Below are 20,763 nucleotides of genomic sequence, written 5' to 3'. Positions count from 1 at the left end.
CTTGCTGGATTAGTTTTACCTTTGACGAAATATCTTGTGCATCGGGATTCCGGTGATGCTTTGGGTAATCTCAGAGTTGAGGTTTTCCACTAGGGAATCCGACGAGATCGCGAGCTTCGTGATTGAGGATTTCTATGCGGCTTGTGGTAATTTGTGATGGACTAGTTGGAGCACCCCTGCAGGGTTAAATCTTTTCGGAAATCCGTGCCCGCGGTTATGTGGCAACGTGGAAAGTTTGTTTAACACTGGTTCTAGATAACTTGAAGTTAACTTAATTAAAACTTACCAACTGTGTGCGTAACCGTGACTGTCTCTTTCGTGAATTCCTTCTCCGATCGAGAACACGGTGGGGTTATGTCTGACGTAGGTAGGTGTTCAGGATCATTCATTTGATCAATAATAGTTCACGTCCGTTATGCGTAGATCTTCCCTCTCTTATTTCTTGTACTCGTCAATTTAGGCACCAAATATATGCTTAGCCGCTGCTGCAACCTCACCACTTAACCGTACCTCACCCATTAAGCTTTGCTAGTCTTGATACCTTTGGAAATGAGATTGTTGAGTCCCTTGTGGCTCACAGATTACTACAACACCAGTTGTAGGTACAGGTAAAGGTTACTTGACGCGAGTGCGTTGATTGCTCATTTGGAGTTGCTTCTTCTTCTTCTTCTTCATCGATCTAGAATGGGTTCCAGGCCGGCAGCCTTGGATAGCAAGGATGGACGTCGTTCTTCTTTTCTCATTTGTTTTCGTACGTAGTCGGACCCTGCTCTTACTCTTGATGATTATGTAATGTACTGATGTGACTTTGATGTAGCTTGTGGCGAGTGTAAGCCAATTCTATCATATATCTCTTCTTTTCAGTACATGTACTTGTAACGATATCCATTCTTGCGACACGACGAGATGCGTTTGTATACCTGTCGAGGCCCTCGTGCCAAATTGAGAATAGGGTCGCATCTTGGACGAGACACATATAGCCCAACTAAAGCAAAATTCGACTTCCATTTAACATAATAAAATTTAAAGGGGCAAAAATTTTGAGCTCTAACTAGATATGCATCAAATCAGAGAACAAAATAACTGTGGCAAAGACAGAGCAATGTTCAGATGGAGGAGATGTACCTCAGTCGCCGCTTGATGTCTACGCACGCTTCTATTCTTGTAGACTATGTTGGGCCTCCAAGCACAGAGGTTTGTAGGACAGCAGCAATTTCCCTCAAGTGGATGACCTAAGGTTTATCGAACTCAGGAAAATAGAGGTTGAAGATGGTCTCTCTCAAGCAACCCTTCAATTAAGATATAAGAAGTCTCTTGTGTCTCCAACACACCTAATACAATTGTTAGTCGTATAGGTGCACTAGTTCGGCGAAGAGATGTTAAAAGACAAGTGATATGGATGGTTAAACAAGGTATTGTAAATCTGAAATAAAAATGGCAGCAAGGTAGCAAGTGACAAAAGTGAGCATAAACGGTGTAACAATGGTGAGAAACAAGGCCTAGACTTCATATTTTTACTAGTGGCAACTCCCAACAACATTAACATAGTCTAATCATATGATATTTTCACTAAAACATGCAATTCCTTTATGATCAAGAGAGGACGAGAATTATGTAGGGCTACAAAAGCACACCTCAGAGTTCGTAGTTCTCATTTATGGATATCCCAATATCACCGCAGCCATCCAAAGAAAGTACCACAATCACCACAACGTATCTCAAGGATAGTCAAAGACAAGCACCAAGAGACTCTCAATCTTCAATCAAGTCACAAAAAAGGAAATCACTCATGAAAATATTCTTCTAATCCATGTCCAATAGACCGCTGTCATCATGGTCTCGGGGACTATACTAGATAAGATCAAGTGAGTACTTCAATCCAATACATAGGAGAATGAAAACATCATGGGATCATCCTAGGTTAACATAGCCTATATTCACAATCAAGATCACATCATGAGAGAGAGAATTAACCACATAGCTACTCTAGAAGACCTCAGCCCCGAGGAGGAACTACTCCCGCTTCATGGAGGGAGGAAGCAACGTCGATGGAGATGAATCCGGGGGCACTTCCCCGTCCCAGCAGGTTGCCGGCACATGAATTCTGGTCCCGAGAAACTTGTTGGCGATGGTGGCGGAGATCGGAAGCACGACATGATGCATTCCTACTATGATGCATGTACATTTCAAATATGTAAGGCATGACATGACAATTCACATCACGCAACCACTACACATTAAGTGAAGTTCAATATGCAACGAGTTGCATATTGACGGAACTCCACATTTAATTATTTAGTTCACTCATGTTTAATATCATGACAATATTAAAATATTGTTAAACATGACACGGGGTGAAGCACAAATTAATCTACCTATATAGGCATTTTAAATGAGGCCGGAAACGACATATAACATCTCCGAACTAACCCCATGTGTTACATTCTAATTCTGTCCAGGTTTGTCCTAATCACATTTTATCTTTGTTAAACGGCAAAATAAAGTGGTTCACGTGATTCTACTCGTCGTTCTAGTTCATTTACATATATGTCTCATCTTCAACGGAGTTACAGTTAAATAACTACGAACTAAACTGTTTTTTAACACGATGACACTCAAACCGATGCAAACAACACGCTAAACAGCTTTAAATATGCATGAGAGTTGGAAAATGATATTCAACGCAAAATTCTGGCCAAGTTACATATCTAACTTGTCGCAATCCGACGCACGGATTAAAATTTACATGCGCTTGAAAATATGCTTTTTTTCTGAAATTAAATAATCTGAAAAACCTAAATAAAAACTAAACGGGCCGAATCTGCGTACTCGCTAAAACAGTAAATGAGCGCTAAATAACTAGCATGCGCCTGAGCGGGGTTTATGGCTTGTGGGGAGGGCTCACCTCGTGGGCCCAGGTTGGAGAGAGAGGAGGAAGAGGAAGGCCGGTTGGAGCTGCTTGTTGGGCCGAAGGCTGGGGATGCGAGGTGGGCCGCGCTGGGACGCTGGCTGGGCCTCGGCCTGGACGCGACTGGAGCTGGGCCAGGAGGCCGGCTCGGGGCGGGGCCGTGGCTCACCTGGGCGAGGCAGCGGGGCATCGTCCTCCGTGCTCGTTCCCGAGGTGGAAACAGATGGTGGCGGCTGCTGCTTCCAACGAGCGGGACGAGGGCAGCGGTGATCGGGGAAGGTCCCCCGGCCCGGATCTGGCCGGATCCGGCGGGTGGTGGAGCGAGGCGGCGGCAGGAGGGCCCGACGATGCTAGCTAATGTCGGGGATGGTCGGGTTCCGGTCTTGGTGGAGCGAGGGCGACGCCCCGGCAACCTCCGGTGGCCGGTCGGTGGCGGCCCGATGGCGCACGCGAGTTAGATGCAAGACGACGCGCTGGGTGCAGATGCATGCGCGGGTGCAGCTCGGGAGGAGCGCTCGGGCTGGGAGCTACTCGCCCCGATGGGGAGGCAAGCGGCGGCGGATCCAGGCCCGACGGGCCTCAAATGGGCTCGGGCGGGCCCGCAGCGGCTGGTTGGAGAGAGAGGTGGAAGGTGGCTGGCTGAGGGTTGGGACACATGATTCTCGAGGTGGGATTAGGGTTAGGTCCAAATTAGGTAGGGGAGGGCTCTCTATTTATAGAAAACAGGCTAGGGTAGCTATTTGCTCCGTTTTCGAGATCCGACGGCTCCGATCGAAGGGGTTGACTCGATGGGCTGGTTAGGCCGTGTAGAGTGGATGTTGGGCTATGACGAGAGGGAAATGGTGCGATCCGGTGACAGAGATTTAAAACATCAAAAATGTCCGACGATAACCCGTTAAAGGTGCCGCTACAGTCGACCGTTCAGGTATCAAATGGACTCCGATTGCGTCGAAATTTGGCAGGCAGCATACATACACTAAAATAAGACCGCACGACAAGTTTCGACCCAATCCGAAAATATTTTTTGGACACTTTTAAAAACAAATATTTTAACGATGTCGCGGGCACGTGCGTGTGTGGTTGGTCTCAAAACGGTCAACAAAGATAACGGATAGAACCGGCAACTAATAACGGATGCAGATTTTGAAAACTGACGGCAACGGAGTGCCGATGCAATGCAGATGATGCGCATGATGCGATGATGAATGCGACAGACAATCTAACAACACGACGACAACGAAATAAAAAAGGAATCTTCTGAAGCATCGGTCTCGGGCTGTCACAAGTATTTAGGACGTGTATTCAGCCGTCCTACATCTGTGCTCTCTTACTGCCACCTAACCCGCCATATGAAAAAACGTGTTACCGTGGAGCCGTTTAATATTGTATATTTGTTTATATAAGATTTGTATTGCTAAAAGACAGAAATAAAATCCCCGCAGGTACATCGCGGCTCCGGGAGTTAACTACACATATGTATCATAATTGGGGCATAACGTGCAGATTGGTACCAAAATTGCGAAAAAAAATCATGTTAGTACCAACTTTGTGCGCGGTCGTTATAAAAAGGTCTAAACCGCGTATAAACATGTATTGACGGTGTATCTGACTGACGGGACCCGCCTATCAGGTGCCAACGTGGTAAGTTTTTGACAGAAAACTCCCTTGCTTTGTATGTAATCACATAAATAACCAAATAAGAGTCTTTTGAAAGATTCGTGTAAGAGAATTTTTTTCGTCGTAATATTTCAACATCAAATATGAGTCTTTTGAAAGTTTCCACGAATTGGTCAACTAAGTAAAAGAAGCGAAAATGGCCGGCGGCGGGATTTGAACAACCGAAGCGCGGCGCGCCAGCCATCGCACCACACGGCCACTCGCGGTAGAGAACAGATGAGAACTTATTTGGACTAGCTTCAACGTGCTGGGCCGGCTGGTTGGGCCCAGCCACATACCTTGTCCATATATATTGTTTATCTTCTCCTTTGTCGCTAGCCCAAATTGATTGTTGCATGTATCATTTTCTTCATTAACTTTAAAACATGAATTCTTGTTTTTTAAATATCTAAGCTTTCATTTTAACTGAATTTAAACAAATATTATACGTGCACAATAGCTGGTGTTTCTTTTGGAAATTTGTTAAACAAGTCCATGTTTTTTCTGATGGTGATCAAGAAGTAACATGGTTTACTTACTCATGCTGTGTGTAGGACAATGGATGTCCTTTTTTCCGCGAGGGAAAACAAGTTGAAGTGAGTTAGTCTAGAACAAACTTTGGCGGATCCTGGATTCGAGCTACTGTTCTTAAAGTGATTGGCGCTACAAATTTCTTAGTAAAGTACATGAAGATAGCTAGTGGCCTGGTGTTATCCTAAAGGTCTTAGGTGCTGGAATCGACAAGAAGTATGTAATATTTTGAGGATACAAAATTGTACTTTGGAACTCTTTAAAATATTGATTGTATTTTTTAAAACGCATAGTTACTTTAAAAGATCCTGACATGTTTTAAAAATATTTGCATAATCATAATAAATTTGAGAAATACATTAAAACTGCTCAACATTGATTAAAAAAGCCGCTTGAAATGCAAACTGATTTTACACAATAATATGAAAAAACTATTCATCATATGTTAAGAAATCACTTGTTATTGTAGATACCATTGTGTAATCAACTATTAAAGAAATTCATTCATCATATCTACCTTTTTCTGAACATTTTTTTAAATACACATGGTCAAAACAAATCATGTATTAAGAAATTTTTCTCTATAAATTACAAAAAAAATCACTGCACATTATTTAAAATGTTCATCATATCTTAAAAATGTTTGACATATGTTACAAAAATTGTCAATTTGTATTTCAAATACATTCAATGTATATTCGAAATTTCATTATATACAACTAGCAAAAGAGCCCGTGCGTTGCAACGGAAGCAAACCATACAACACATCTTAACCTAATAATCATGACTTGATACCTTTATTTAAACTTACTGCATAAATAGAATTTAAAAATTGTTAAATAAGTAAAATAACATCATATTTAGATTATACGTCACTATAGATTCAAATTACATTATAAATAGAAATTTAAAAAATTAAATAGGTAAAATACATTAGATTTCGATTCAACACATTTTTTTAAATGAAAGTTCATATGTAATAATTTAAATTAGAGTTACAGTTTAAAAGATATAATTTTTTAAAATATTTCTTAATTATAATTGGACCGCGGATTAATTAACAACATGGATCGGCCTCGTTATGAAAAATGAATTGTACGCTATTGATTAAAATTACAGCATAAATATTATTTAAAAATTATTAAATAGATAAAATAACATTATATTTAGATTGTGCGCATCACTATTGATTAAAATTACATTATAAACAGAATTTTAGAAAATTAAATAGATAAACTAAAATTATATTCAGGTTCTACATATTTTTCTAATAAAATTTCATATATAATAATGTAAAATTGGAGTTACCGTTTAAAAGATATAATTTTTTAAAATATTTTGCACTTATAATTGAACTACAGATTAATTAATTAAAAATTGTAGGGGTGTTTTCGAAAACATAGGGAAAATGATTGGTTTTTTTACTCAAATATGTACTGCGGGATTATTTTATGAAAACTGAAGGAGGTTTCTACAAAAAATCCAAAACACAATTCGTTCTCTCACTGTATTATGTACTGCGGGTTGATTTAAGGAAAACACAGGGAGGTTCCTGTAAAAATGGAAAAAACGATTCGTATCTCAATTAAATCCAAACTGCGGGTTGATTTCGGAAAACTCCAGGGGGTTTTCGGCAAAACGACCACGACTGACGACAGAAGCACTGCATGCTTTATTATTAGGAAGAGATAAACATTATTCACCGGCCCAGCACGTTGAAGCTAGTCTAAAAAACGAACGAGCCGGTTCTCTATCGCGAGCACGTCGCTGGCCCAACCAACCAGCCCATCACGTTAAAGTTAGTCTACAAATGTCCTTGACTGTTCTCTATCGCCAGCGGCGCGGTGGCTGGCGCGGCGCGCTTTGAAGGGTTCAATTCCGACCGTCGTCCATTTAAGTTTCTTTTACTTAGTTGACCAATTTATGGAAACTTTCAAAAGACTTCTATTTGGTGTTGAAATATCACGATGAAAAAAAATTCTCTTACTGGATTTTTTTCATGGGAAACAATGGTTATTTAACTTGTCATGTCAGCACCTGACAGACGGTTTCCATCAGTAAGATACATCATCACTATGTAGTTATACGTGGTTTAGACCTTTTTATAACGGTCTCGTATAAAGTTGGTACTGACATGAAAAAATTAGCTATTTTAATATTAATATACGCGTTATGTCTTAATTATGGTACTTCTGTGTAATTAACTCCGACTTCGATAAAAATAATACTATTTCTGCCGCACAGCTCGCGTCGCTATAAAACGAGCCCGGAGGCGCGGAGCAGACCCTCTTCAACTAGCTCGCAAAAGCCACCAAAGACGACCCGCTCCTCTCTTTCTCCGGCCACCGTCGCCCATCCGCAATGGCGCCTACGGCAACGACCACGACGGCGGCGGCAGAGCAGCAGCAGCAGCACCCGAGGAAGGCGGTGGGGCTCGCGGCGCACGACGCATCCGGCCACCTCTCGCCCATCCGCATCTCCCGAAGGCACGCACTCGCCCCTATCTAGCTAGCCCATCCCCTGTCCGCCTCTTGACTCTTGTCTGATAATAGTACGTACGACCTTCCACAGTGGCAGCCGCCATTGTGGGGAATCGTTCCGATGGCTGTAGGATCACTTGATCAGCCTCAGTAGGTCGTGCTAGTTTGTGATTCAGATTAAGCACATCACATACAGCATAATAGATGACACCACCAATTAAGTGCAAGCTTGAGACTCTCAAGTCTGAACTTGGTTTTGTGGTCAGTGACAGATCCTACGGGAAAGGTAGAATCTTATTTACACCACATTTTCCTGCAAGTAACGGTCGAGCCTTCTTACTGTTCTAGGAAAAATATACTTACTTCTTGCTCAGCCTCTCGAGCTCTCTTGTTCCAAGGGATCAGCAGTGATTTCTGAAGAATCAGTAAAGTAAAATCATTGTTGCTAGGCTGTAAGCCTGTAACTCAATACTATTTCGCCTCACAACTGTGAAATCTTGGCCACTTCTGAGTTGGTGATAGGCAATTAAGCAAGGATAAACGCTCGAGGGTAGACTTTAAGTTGGAGAGCTTTATTTTAAATAGTTCAAAAACTACACTTGAAGTTCAAAAAATTCCGAAAATAATTCTACATGATCATATGGATGTATATTACACATGTGTACAGTTTGATGATGAAATAAGTAAACATACGAGCCGCACAAAAATGTTAAAAAATGATGATTTCTAAATACTTCCTCCATCTCAAAATAAGTGTCTCAAACTTAATACATGCACCATTCATCTTTTCAAAATCATGATTTTGTCATTTTTTTTGTAACTCACATGATTAGCTATTCAGTGATCAGAATTGCACATGTGTAATATACATCCATATGCACATGTTAATTTTTTTTTCATAATCTTTTGAAACTTAAAAAAACCGTGTTGACACTATTCAAAATATAAAGCTCACTAGAGCTCGTCCACCAGTGACTCTTTGTAAGGGCGAGAAGTATATTGCAAGTAGAGCTGCAACTGTTTTACCTTTACCTGTTCACTGCTCTCTGCTCCACCCACAAGGTCACAGCAACTCTCTGCATCATTCATTCCACACACACACACAATACTAGATCGGGTCAGATCTCAATTCAACTGCAGCTGCAGGTACCGATCATTCCTTCCTTCTTACCCTGAGAGTTCTTGGGGAGTCAAATGAATTATTGGCGGCCCTGCAAAGAATTTATGGTGCCCGACACCAGCCTGACCCTAGATCGGAGCTCAGTATACTCGTTTCTGCCTGGGCCTCCTCCTTCTCTAGCTGGCGGCTGGCATAGTAAATCTGCATTAATTCAAGGCAATTCAATTGCGTCGCTACGTCTAGGTACACGCGGCTTCGTGGATCGTCAAGCTGTTCGTCGCCCCGCTCCATACACCTGCACATGGCTGAGTTTAAGGGAGATGGACGAAGATGTCCACGTAGTACGTAGGAGCAAAAAATGCTACCCACAAAAGCATGAATTCTGCCCGCAGAGAGGAATTTTCGCAGTTTTTTTCTTCTCATTTATGCCGGCCAGATCACCATGCCGGTGTTCTTGTGGCCATGATATATGTGTCCTCTTTCATCTACAACAGCAGTGCACTGCAAGCCCTTCGTAATCCTACTGGTAGAGGCAGTACATGTAGAAGGCACACGCTTTTAATCTCCTACTGGTAGTGTAAGAGATCAAACAAAACAAAATAACCTGTTTAAGGAGTTGTTAATTTGTTGGCTTTTAAACCATAGATCAAATCACGACCGAAGCTAATACACGGACGTGTGTAAAACTGGCTTGAAGCAAGCAAGCAAGCAAGCAAGCAAGCAGGTTAATGGATTCTTGAACCTGGCTTGCTAGCTAGCTCTAGTCGGTCGAGTTTCTTTCAGCGGCATTGACGGAACTCAACGAAAATGAATCGATAGCCGGAAGCTCGTATCGAGCGTATTAACTTTTCTTTGATCTCTCTGATCTTGATACAAAGACTACACAGGGGTATACGTATATATATTGCTAAGCTAGGCCTACTGCAAACCGACTCGGTTTGCAATACTACTACTAATCCTACTCGGTTTGCAATACTAACCAAATTAGGACACACGTGTACGTTTAGACTACAACTAGGTTAATTACTACATTCACCTCCTTAACCTTGTTGATATGTCTTCATTGCTTGCACTCCGACTTTCTTCCTCATCTCGATGAACTTCTGTCGACCGAGGGACTTGATGAAAATATCGACAAGCTGGTCCTTCGTATTCACGTGCAGAACTTCTATCATCCCTTCCTCAACGCACTCCCGGATATGATGGAACCGGGTATCTATGTGCTTGCTCCTTTCGTGATGAACCGGATTTTTGCACAATGAGATTGCAGCTTAGTTGTCAATCTTTAATGACACCTTCTGCACCTCCCGCTTTGCAAGAATAGCTAGGAGTCTTCTCAGCCAAACTGCTTGACAAGCCGCCGTGCTTGCCGCTATGTATTCTGCCTCGCATGAAGACAGTGCCACCACCTTTTGCTTATGAGAATTCCAGCTAATCGGATTCGGGCCAAGGTAGAAAACCATGCCCGTTGTGCTCTTTCGGTCATCAACATCACTTGCCATGTCACTATCTGAATATCAACGAAGGATCAAACCTTCCTTTCCCTTTCTGTACGTGCAGCCAAGATTAATTGTGCCTTTCACATAGCGTAGAATTTGATTGACCGCGCTCATGTGTTCGGTTGTCGGTTTCTCCATGAAACGACTCACGATCCCGACTGAATAAGCCAAGTCAGGTCGGGTATGCACCAAGTATCTTAGGCTACCCACAACGCTTCGATACATTGTGGTGTCCACCGGCGGATTTGAGCTACGCTTGCTCAACTTGTGACGTTGGTCCATTGAAACTTGTGTCGCGTAGCAATCTGACATGCCACACTTGTCCAATAACTTGATCGCGTAAGCCGATTGACATAGGGAAATCTCTCCAGAGCTTTGCTTCACTTCGATGCCCAAGTAATAGCTGAGTAATCCCAGATCACTCATGCTAAACTTGTTCTTCATTTGCGCCTTGAAACGTTCAATTTCTTGTACGCTATCTCCGGTGATAATCAGATCGTCGACATAAACTCCAACTAACAGGTTTGAGCCTTTGGAGTTCTTTGTATAGACTGCGTGCTCGAGGGGACATCTCTTGAACCCGAGCGAGACCAGACTTCGGTCTAACTTTGAGTTCCAAGCTCTTGGCGCTTGCTTTAACCCCTAAAGTGCCTTCTTGAGCTTGTAAACTTTCCCTTCTTCGCCTTTCTTCTCGTAGCCGAGGGGTTGTTCCACGTACACTTCTTCTGTGAGATCACCGTTGAGGAAAGCGGATTTAACATCCATATGATGAACCTTCCAATCCTCTTGTGCTGCCAAAGCTAGGAGCACTCTCACCGTCTCGATTCGAGCAACCGATGCAAACACCTCATCATAGTCAACTCCTTAACGTTGAACGTAGCCCTTTGCAACGAGTCTTGCCTTGTACTTCACAATGGCACCCTCCGTGTCCTTCTTTAACTTGTAAACCCACTTCAAACCTATCGTCTTTTGGTTTGGAGGTCGGTTACCAAAGTCCACGTGCCATTGCTCTCAATTGCCTTCATCTCCTCATCCATGGCGTGCGTCCAGCTAGGACTCTTTCTTGCCTCTACGAAGTTCGCCGGCTCCTCAACTCCGAACAGACATAGTCCGGAGTACTCGAGCGTTACTGGCTTTGTGTACTTGTAGACTTTCTTGAGGGTCTTGTAGCGACGAGGCCCTGAGGAGTCCGTTGTGGCTTGCGAAGGAGGCGACACAAATTGTGTCGGTGTTGATGCACTTGAGGAAGACGGCTGAGACCTTGGTGTGTCATCGACATCCGTGTTGTCGGCGTAGTCGTCGTGACCGTGACCATCATCTTGATTGTCGTCGTCACTATGCGCCTCGTTGTCGATGTTGTCGTCGAGATCTCCGCCTGTGTCGTGCGCGGCGTTGTCGCTATCTCCTTGCGACCTATGCGCGTCGTCGTCGGTGTCGGCACCATGATGATCACTACCATTGTGGTCACCTTGGTTGGGCGTCTTGCCAATCACCTGGACATCCTCCCCTGCATCATCATCAGTTGGAAATTCAACTGCAAATATGTTACTGTTTGGAGCATCGTCGGCTGCGGCGCTCCAATTCCACGCTTGGTTTTCTTCAAACTCGACGTCGCGTGAAATCCGTAGACGCTTGGTTTGTGGATCGTAGAAACGGTATGCCTTGGTGCCAGAACTGCTCTCGTATCCGATGAACACCATCTTGGTGCTACCATCGGCAAGCTTTGAGAGGTGCGGCTCCGCCGTCTTCACATGTGCCACGCACCCGAATGTCCGTAGATGAGACACATTCGGCTTACGTCCGTAAATTGCTTCATACGGAGTCTTGCCGACCACCGCCTTCGTTGGAGCCCGGTTGAGAAGATAGACCGCCGTCGAGACAGCTTCTCCCCAAAAAGTCCCCGGTAGGTTCTTGCTCTTGAGTAAACTCCTTGCCATGTCAACGACGGTTCGATTGCGCCTTTCAACGACCCCATTCTGCTGCGGCGTGTAAGGTGCCGTGAGGAACCTCTTTATGCCAATCTTCTCGCAGTAGTCGTTGAACTCATTCGACGTAAACTCTCCGTCGCGATCTGTCCGTAGAGCGCGAACCTTCAGCTTGTGTTCCATCTCTGTTGCAGCCTTCAATTTCTTGAACGCTTCAAACGCCTCATCTTTAGATCGTAGGAGAATGACCCACATATATCTCGAGTAGTCGTCTACCACAAGGAAGAAATACTTCTTTCCAGCGTGAGTTGCCGGGGTGATAGGGCCACATAGATCACCATGGAGCAGCTCGAGTGCATCACTTGCACGATAGGTAGACTGAGCAGGGAATGGCCTGCGGTGCTGTTTTCCAACCAAGCACCCGTCACATACTCGATCAACATGGTCGATAACTGGCATCCCCAATACCATCTGCATCTTTGACATCTTCTTCAAGGCGTAGAAGTTAACGTGTCCAAATCTAGCATGCCATAACCACGAATCATCATCACTCTTGGCAAGCCAACACTCCGGTTGAGATTGATCAAGGTTGAGGATATAGAGCCTATTCCGTGTGCGATTAACACGAGCTAGCACGTTTCGGAGGTTGTCGAAGATCGTCATCACTCCGCTCTCTATATTCACCTTGCATCCATTCTCGTCAAGCTTCCCAATAGAGATGATGTTGTTGCGCAGCCATGGGATGTAGTACACTCCGGTGAGTATGCGATGTTCGCCTGTGAGACCCTCAAAGAGGACAGATCCTTGCCCGCAAATCTCCACAGCTGAACCATCACCGAACTTGACCGAGCCTTCAACATCGAATTCCAGCTCGAGGAATTTCTCCTTGCACCCCGTCATGTGGTTACTGGCACCCGTGTCGAGATACCACGACACGTTCTGATCACCGGATAACTTTGGTGTCACTTTTTCCTCATGAAGTAGCACCTTTCGGCTTGGTTTCACAACCACCGTTTCAGCGAGATGACAAACTTCGGCCATCAGAAGACCTGGACCTTCGTCTTCCTGCTTTGCCAAATTTGCCTTGATCTCCCGCTTGTTAGGCTTTGGACAATCCTTCGCAAAGTGACCCATCTTATTGCAGTTATAGCACTTGACCTCGGACAAGTCCAAGTTCCGTGGTTTCTGCTCTTTAGATTGGCCCGCCTTTCCACGACCTTGTGGTTTGCCTTTTCCTTTGCCTTTTCCGGTTTGTCCATCGCCCTTCGTGTTGCTTGAGCCTTCGCCACCGTCACGCCTTCCTTTGCTACTTGGGGCCTCACAATCTGTGCGCGAGTACATGAGTTGGTCACTACCTCCTCCTTTGCCTTTCCGACAGCCACGAGCATTCTCTTCCCATGTCCGCAATCGTCCGATCGCCTCCGTTATGGTCATGTCGTCGATGTCGTAAAGCTGCTCGAGCGTGCCGATGATGTACGTGAATTTATCAGTGACAGAACTGAAAAATTTCTCCACGATCTCGGTCTCATCGAGCTTTGCACCAAGCGCGCGGATCTCTCCCACCAAAGTAGTAAGACGCATGGTGTAGTCATTCACAGATTCAGTTTCCTCCATCTGCAACTTGTGAAATTGGCGCTTCAGCACTTGTGCCCGAGCCTTGGTGACGCGATCTTCTCCGATCCTCATCTCCTTGAGTGCGTTCCACGCCTCTCTTGCCGTCTCGAACTCCGCCAATGTCATCAGCACGGAATCCGGCACAGACTGGGCTATGGCGGCCATGGCACCTTCGTCGCGCTCCTCGTCGACGTCGTCGTCCGTGATGGCCTCCCACACTCGAAGGGATCGAAGAATAATCTTCATCTTCACCGCCCACACGTCGTAGTTGGCGTTGGTGAGCATCGGGTACTGGATGGGGATGTTGCGATGCGCCTGGACGTTAGCGCCGCTCGTTCCTCCACCACTGGTTGCTGACTTGACGCCCTTCTTCACCTTGTCGCCGTTCTTGTTCGCCTTGGCACCGCCGCTGCCGGACTTGACCGACTCAGCGTCGCTGTCCGTCATCGTAGATTGTAGATCGTCGAGGCTCTAAATACCAATTGTTGGCTTTTAAACCATAGATCAAATCACGACCGAAGCTAATACACGGAGTGTGTAAAGCTCGCATGAAGCAAGCAAGCAAGCAAGCAGGTTAATGGATTCTTGAACTTGGCTTGCTAGCTAGCTCTAGTCGGTCGAGTTTCTTTCAGCGGCGTTGACGGAACTCAACGAAAACGAATCGATAGCCGGAAGCTCGTATCGAGCGTATTAACTTTTCTTTGATCTCTCTGATCTTGATACAAAGACTACACAGGGGTATACGTATATATATTGCTAAGCTAGGCCTACTGCAAACCGACTCGGTTTGCAATACTACTACTAATCCTACTCGGTTTGCAATACTAACCAAATTAGGACACACGTGTACGTTTAGACTACAACTAGATTAATTACTACATTTCCTGTTATCAGTAACTAGTTGAGTTTGCAGGCAACAAATTCACTAGCATGAGCTCTGAATCTGTACCTCTGTGCCAGAAATCGCAGCTCTGCAACATGCTGATGGGTGCAATAGCGTTGTCATTCTTTAGATGCAGTAGGATTATCTGAAAGAACTGGTGATTGTGACGACGTAAGAATTCTGCAGGAACACTGGAGACGACGACGTGGCCGTAAAGGTGCTCTACTGCGGCATCTGCCACTCCGACCTGCACACCATCAAGAACGACTGGAGGAACGCCATCTACCCCGTCGTCCCCGGGTAAACTTCACACACCAATCATTGGAGCCACGAGATCGCCGGCCTGATCACCGTCTTACTTACAACTTGTTATAATCTATATGATCGCAGGCACGAGATCGCCGGGGTGGTGACGGAGGTGGGCAAGAACGTGGCGGGGCTCGCGGCCGGCGACAGGGTGGGCGTCGGCTGCATGGTGAACGCCTGCCGGGCCTGCGAGAGCTGCCAGGAGGGCGCCGAGAACTACTGCGCCAGGGTCGTGCTCACCTACAACTCCCGCGACGCGGACGGCGCCGTCACCCGCGGCGGCTACTCCGACCTGGTCGTCGCCGACGCGCGCTTCGTCGTCCGGTTCCCCGACTCCCTGCCGCTCGACGCCGGCGCCCCGCTGCTCTGCGCGGGCGCCACCGTGTACGCCCCCATGCGGCGCCACGGGCTGGGCGCGCCCGGCAGCCACGTCGGCGTGATCGGCCTCGGCGGGCTGGGCCACGTCGCCGTCAAGTTCGCCAGGGCGTTCGGGGCGGCGAAGGTGACCGTGATCAGCACGTCGCCCGGGAAGCGGGAGGAGGCGCTGGAGCGGCTGGGCGCCGACGCGTTCGTCCTCAGCACAGACGCCGCGGAGATGAAGGCCGCCGTGGGCACCATGCACGGCATCATCAACACTGCGTCCGCCGCCGCGTCCCTGCACCCGTACCTGGCGCTGCTTAAACCCCACGGCAAGATGATCCTGCTCGGCATCCCCAATAAACCTCTACAGGTCTCCGCATTCGCTCTCATCGGCGGTAAGTCCAGCTTCGAGTGTGATCTTCCTTCATTCAGAAAAATGTCGTGATCTTCCTTCATTCGGAGAAATCTTGTGGGCTTCCCGGTTTGATCTTTTATTGCGATCGAACAGGCGGCAAGACTCTGGCCGGGAGCTGCATGGCGAGCATCAGCGAGACGCAGGAGATGCTCGACTTCGCCGCAGAGCATGGCGTGGCCGCGGACGTGGAGGTAGTCGGCGCCGGGGAGGTGAACAAGGCAATGGAGCGCCTGGCCAAGGGCGACGTCAGGTACCGCTTCGTCATCGACGTCGGTAACACCATCAAGGCGGATTGACTAGAGAGCTCGCCGGTCTCTGATCCGTAGAGTGATCCGCCGGCGAGACCAGTGGTCATATCCAGCAACAAAAACACCCGATCTCTACTGATGCCAATAAATTCCGCTCAATATGCATGGCTTAATGTTAGTGCTGTACCGAATCTGCTTCAGTATGTTTGCGGAGTGTGACATGAATATCAATTTTCTGAGACAGTGAGAGAAAGGGAGATAACAAACAATGCAGTATGGGAAGTAAGATAAAATTCCTAACTACTCCTTCAAACTACAAGTATTTATGTAAGAGAGTATATGCCACAGATTGAGTGTGAAATCATGCTCTTCGCAACACGAACCATACATATATATACACACAAATTGAGTGCAGCATATGATTGTGCTTAATCTGGCCTGATGTATAGCTGTACCCTGCATATATTTTTGTGAAGTGTGACACCGGAATGGATTTTCTGAGACAGTAACAATGCACTATGTAACATCTATTCTTCATATAAATAAGATGAAATTCCTCAACCATATGCCGCAAACAAGTGCAGAACCTCGCACTCTTCGCAACAGGAACTATGCATCTGCATTATCTCTCATTTCTCCAAAAAATATGGTACCACAAACCATTTGAAAATTTTGCATTATTATACACGTACACACAGAGAGACGAGTGAACGTTCTCATGCCTTGGCAAATAGCTATAGTAGTATACATAATGCTACGGTTTGCACACACAGGCACCATCACCGTGTCATGCCAAGGGACCTAGGAAGGGCCAGAGACCGGGCCTCTGGCGCCGAGCTTGGGAACATAACGTTCAGCTTGTGCATCAAGACGTCGGACTTCGACGGTATCTCATTCAGCAGGAACTGCTGCACGATCGGCTTCTTGAACCACTCAAGCACCGAGTCCCCGGGTGCACGCAGGACAACCTTGCTCACCTCGAATGGCGACTCCAGCGAAGCCAGCACCTGGGCCACCACCATCTTGAGCGTCGGCCCTGTCACCAGTTTGATACGCCGCGGCACGACCCCATAGTAGAGCATCCGTTTCCTGAACCGATGCAGCGTGTGCACTGTCGAGACGAGCGCCGCTCCCACTGACAGGTTCCGGATGTCCAAGGACCAGGCGATGTGCTGGTCGAAGACGATGGCCTTGGGGAACAGCTTGTTCTCATAAGCGACCTTCCAGACACATCGTGCACGGTTCATCTGCCCCATGAGCACCAGGTAGTTGAGGAGTACGTTCACAAAGTACCTCGCCGCGCTTTCCTCATTCTCGTAGTCAATGCCTTGGAAGAACTCCCGCACAAAGGAGAGCACGGGCTTCTTCCTTTGCTCTGGCCCGGTGAACAAACCACACATGAAGTCATGCGCCTTGTGCCTGCTCACGCTCAGGATGTTCATGATTGCCCGCTCACTGTCCTCATCCTGGCACCGCACCAGATGTGCGAGGATGGAAGTGTAGAGTATCATGTCCACCTTCGCCGCTGCACTGACATACGTCTCGAGCAGCGGCCGTGCAGAGTCATAAAGCCCCATCTTCATGCAAGACTCAAAGAGCTGCCTTATGATGAAATTGTTGGTCCGTATCCCGGCAGAACCCATGAACCGCAGCCACCGGAGTGCGAGCTCCGTCGAACCATCTTTGATGTAAATCATCAACAGGTCGCTCGCGGTCACTTCAATAGGAAACCCTGATGCCTTCATCTCAAGCAGCACCTTTGCCGCCAAATCTAGCAGCTTCTTATTCGCCAGCATGGTCAGCAATGATGTAAATGTGCTCAGCCCTGGCCTTGTCCCTGCATTTGCCATTGAGTGGTACATCTTCATTGCTACATCCACATTCCCCGCTGAAGCATGCATTTCGACCAAACAAGCATATGTGGCAGGCGTAGGAAAGAAGCCGGACCTCTCCATATCGCCAAACAACTTTGCAGCGACATCCAGCCTCCCTGACCGCGCATTCGCCTCGAGCACCATGGTGTACAACCCAAAGCTTGGTCGGAGCCCTCCTCGCCGCATCTCCTCCCAAAGCTCCATACCTGCATCCAGCTTCCCGGCCTTCACGAGCCCCTCCACCATGGAGGTGCTCACTGATGTGCTGACCCTGTGCTCCACTGCCACCATCTCCCTGTACATCCCCATCGCAGCGTCAAGCCTCCCTGATTTGGCCAGCACGTCGACCATAGTGCTGTACACCCCCGGCGAGGCAGGCCCGACCCCATCCCTCTGCCTCATTTCATCAAACAGCTTGCGTGATGCATCGATCCTTCCAGCACGTGCAAGCGCCGGCACTGCAAGCTCGTAAGTGCCCTTGTCGAGCTCGCAGCCCGCCACAGACATTTCATCGAGCACCTCGAAGGCCTTGAAGGCGAGCCCCCTGGCGAGCAGCAGCGAGAGGAGGGCGTTGTAGGTGGTGGTCTGGAGGCCATGGAAGCCGGCGTCGCGGAGACGCTTGAAGCAGTAGAACGCGGGCTCGAGGAGGCCATGGGCGGAGAGCGCGGAGACGACGGCGTTGAGGGTCTTGGGGAAAAGGGCTGGCTGCGGGTGCAAGAGGGCGTCGTCGAAGAGCGAGAGGAGGTCGGAGGAGTGGGTGGCCGGCGATAGACGCGCGGCGACGATGGAGGACAGATCGTCGGAGGGGACGAACCAGGGCTGGTGGCGGGCCCAGCCGACGAGCGAGAGGAGCGGGGTGGGGTCGGAGGCGGGGAGGGAGTTGGCGGCGAGGAGGAGGAGGGCGGGGTCGGGCTGGGAGGGGAGCGCGGAGAGCGCGGCGGAGAGGGACGGCCCCGAGCGGTGGCGGAGCGCGAGCGCGGCGAGGCGGGCCGCCGCGGCGGGGCGCGGGAGCGGGTGGGCGGAGGAGCCGGAGAGGATGGTGGGGTCGGCGCCCGGCACCGCGGGGCGGGCCCCTGGCGCGGACGAGAGGATCTCCCCCGTCTCGTCCAGGTAGTCGACTGTGTCTATCCATTCGCCGCCCGGCGGAGGCTCGGACGAGAGCCGACGCGGGGCGAGCGACAGGGGCAGCGCCGCCGCGCGGCGGCGGAGGTGGGGGAACCCGGCGCGGAGGAGCATATCCGCGTGGTCTCTTTCTCTGAGCTCTTCTCGGCGGTTCGGAAGTAGTTGAAGAGCCTGTGACGGCCCACGGCCCAAACATCAACAAGCACACACGGCCCAAACATCACAGAGCCATCTAAATCTCGAGCCCAAAAAGCATCGTCCCCCTCCTCCCGTGGCATCTTCGCTGCTACTCCTACCTCCCCCCTTCGTCTTCCTCTGCCTCCATAACCAGATCGCCACCTCCGCTGACCCGCCTGCAGATCGGTGGAAGGGAACGCCGTGCTTGCTCCGCGGCACCAGACCAGTAAGCTCTATCCCCTCCTGCCGGTGTGTAATTTGGTGTTGTTTGGCGAGCTCGCAGAGCCCTAGCTCTTCCACCGAGATGGAATCAGGCTCTGTTTTCTAGGTTAATTGGTTCGAGTCCTTGATTAGATGATTGGTGGTAGCAGTAGTTCTCCCCAGGCTGTTAATTTTGGTAGCCTCAACCTTTGGGAAGGAATTGGAGAGTTTTCTATGGTTTAACCATGTAGTTTGTCGCTCGATTTTGTTCAGCAATCGCGCCCCCCCCCCCCCCCCCCCCGGTGCCTGAGGTTGGTCAGGTCAGATTTGGCAGCGAAATCACAGTTGTAGCCGTCATATGAGCTGTGTTTGCTTGTCTACTATGATGTTTGCTCTGCACATTTAATATCTGCAACCATGCTAGATCTTTCTAGCTTATATAACTGTATGATGAGCTCATGTTGCATGATTATCTTGCCTTTTTATCAGCATTCCCACTAGGAGAAGCAATGTCTGCAGTAATCACAAAGTTTGCCGTCACATCTATGGTGATGTGGATGGCCCCTGTTGCAATCATGTATGGGTTTATCTACCAGATTTTTCCAGGTTTGATTGTTGCTCCTTCTACTTTATGTTCTACTCCCTCCGTAAAGAAATATAAGAGCGTTTAGTGATCGTGTTTATAGATCACTAAACGCTCTTATATTTCTTTACGGAGGGAGTACTTAATATTTTGTATGGAACTCAAGCACAAACATTATATCAAAATGATGTTTTACTTCTTGGTCAGGTGTCGGTCAGCTTTCCCCCTCAGCGCAAACTATGGCGAGTGGATTCCTTGCTGTCATCTCGGTCAATCTGGTGATCGGCTTTTACATATACATGGCCATGAAGGAGGCTCCCCATCAAGAGCCACAGCCTGATCCAACCTTTCTAGCAAACGCCAAAGCAAGCATTAACCAGCCAACTTCTTCTCAAGTGAGTGATGATTCCCATGGGAAGGGAAAGGTGGAGTAGGCAGTAGCGTAACTTGAGTTGAGTTTTATGTCCATGATACACATGCTATCCAGAGTCAGTTGGGTTATGTGCTTTTGTAATATTACGTCCTTCTAGTTTGATGTAGTCGCTGAAAAATTTCAGGATTATGGAAGCTATATGAGGATGAATCGTTGTACCTGTTATTGGTAGATACTGTGTTCAGCTGTTAATTTTGTTATCATGTTGACAGAGACTACCATGATCATAATTCAGGTCCTACTTTTACTAATTCTACCAGATCTTCTTTAGCACATAATTTAAGCAGATCTATCTTTATCAGCTTGGTTTGTTAGTTCTGCCATATTTGCTCAAAAACATCGACTCTCTTTGGACTTTCGAGTAGTTACTTTTGCGTTCAATTGTTAGTTTTTATTTAACCAAGAAGGAACTGCAAAAACTCAGTGGA

At 47.6% G+C, this 20,763-nt stretch overlaps 2 protein-coding genes across 2 annotated transcripts; one reads left to right on the top strand and one right to left on the bottom strand.

The window, feature by feature from the left end:
* The first annotated feature begins 7,394 nt into the window (after positions 1–7,394).
* Positions 7,395–16,306, top strand: LOC123427628 (cinnamyl alcohol dehydrogenase 7-like). The gene is made up of 4 exons (XM_045111707.1): positions 7,395–7,581; positions 14,803–14,916; positions 15,007–15,677; positions 15,791–16,306. The coding sequence occupies exons 1-4, from the start codon at positions 7,457–7,459 to the stop codon at positions 15,991–15,993; spliced, it is 1,113 nt and encodes a 370-aa protein (XP_044967642.1). The 5' UTR covers positions 7,395–7,456; the 3' UTR covers positions 15,994–16,306.
* Positions 16,307–16,541: 235 nt separating this feature from the next.
* On the bottom strand, positions 16,542–19,549 carry LOC123427627 (pentatricopeptide repeat-containing protein At1g79490, mitochondrial). The gene has a single exon (XM_045111706.1). It carries the CDS (start codon positions 19,053–19,055, stop codon positions 16,725–16,727), a length of 2,331 nt encoding a protein of 776 aa, XP_044967641.1. The 5' UTR covers positions 19,056–19,549; the 3' UTR covers positions 16,542–16,724.
* Between the last annotated feature and the right edge of the window lie 1,214 nt (positions 19,550–20,763).

Source organism: Hordeum vulgare, chromosome 2H, assembly GCF_904849725.1.
Source record: "Hordeum vulgare subsp. vulgare chromosome 2H, MorexV3_pseudomolecules_assembly, whole genome shotgun sequence".
In the NCBI taxonomy this organism is placed as follows: domain Eukaryota; kingdom Viridiplantae; phylum Streptophyta; class Magnoliopsida; order Poales; family Poaceae; genus Hordeum; species Hordeum vulgare.
This window is presented reverse-complemented; position numbering and strand designations above follow the sequence as displayed.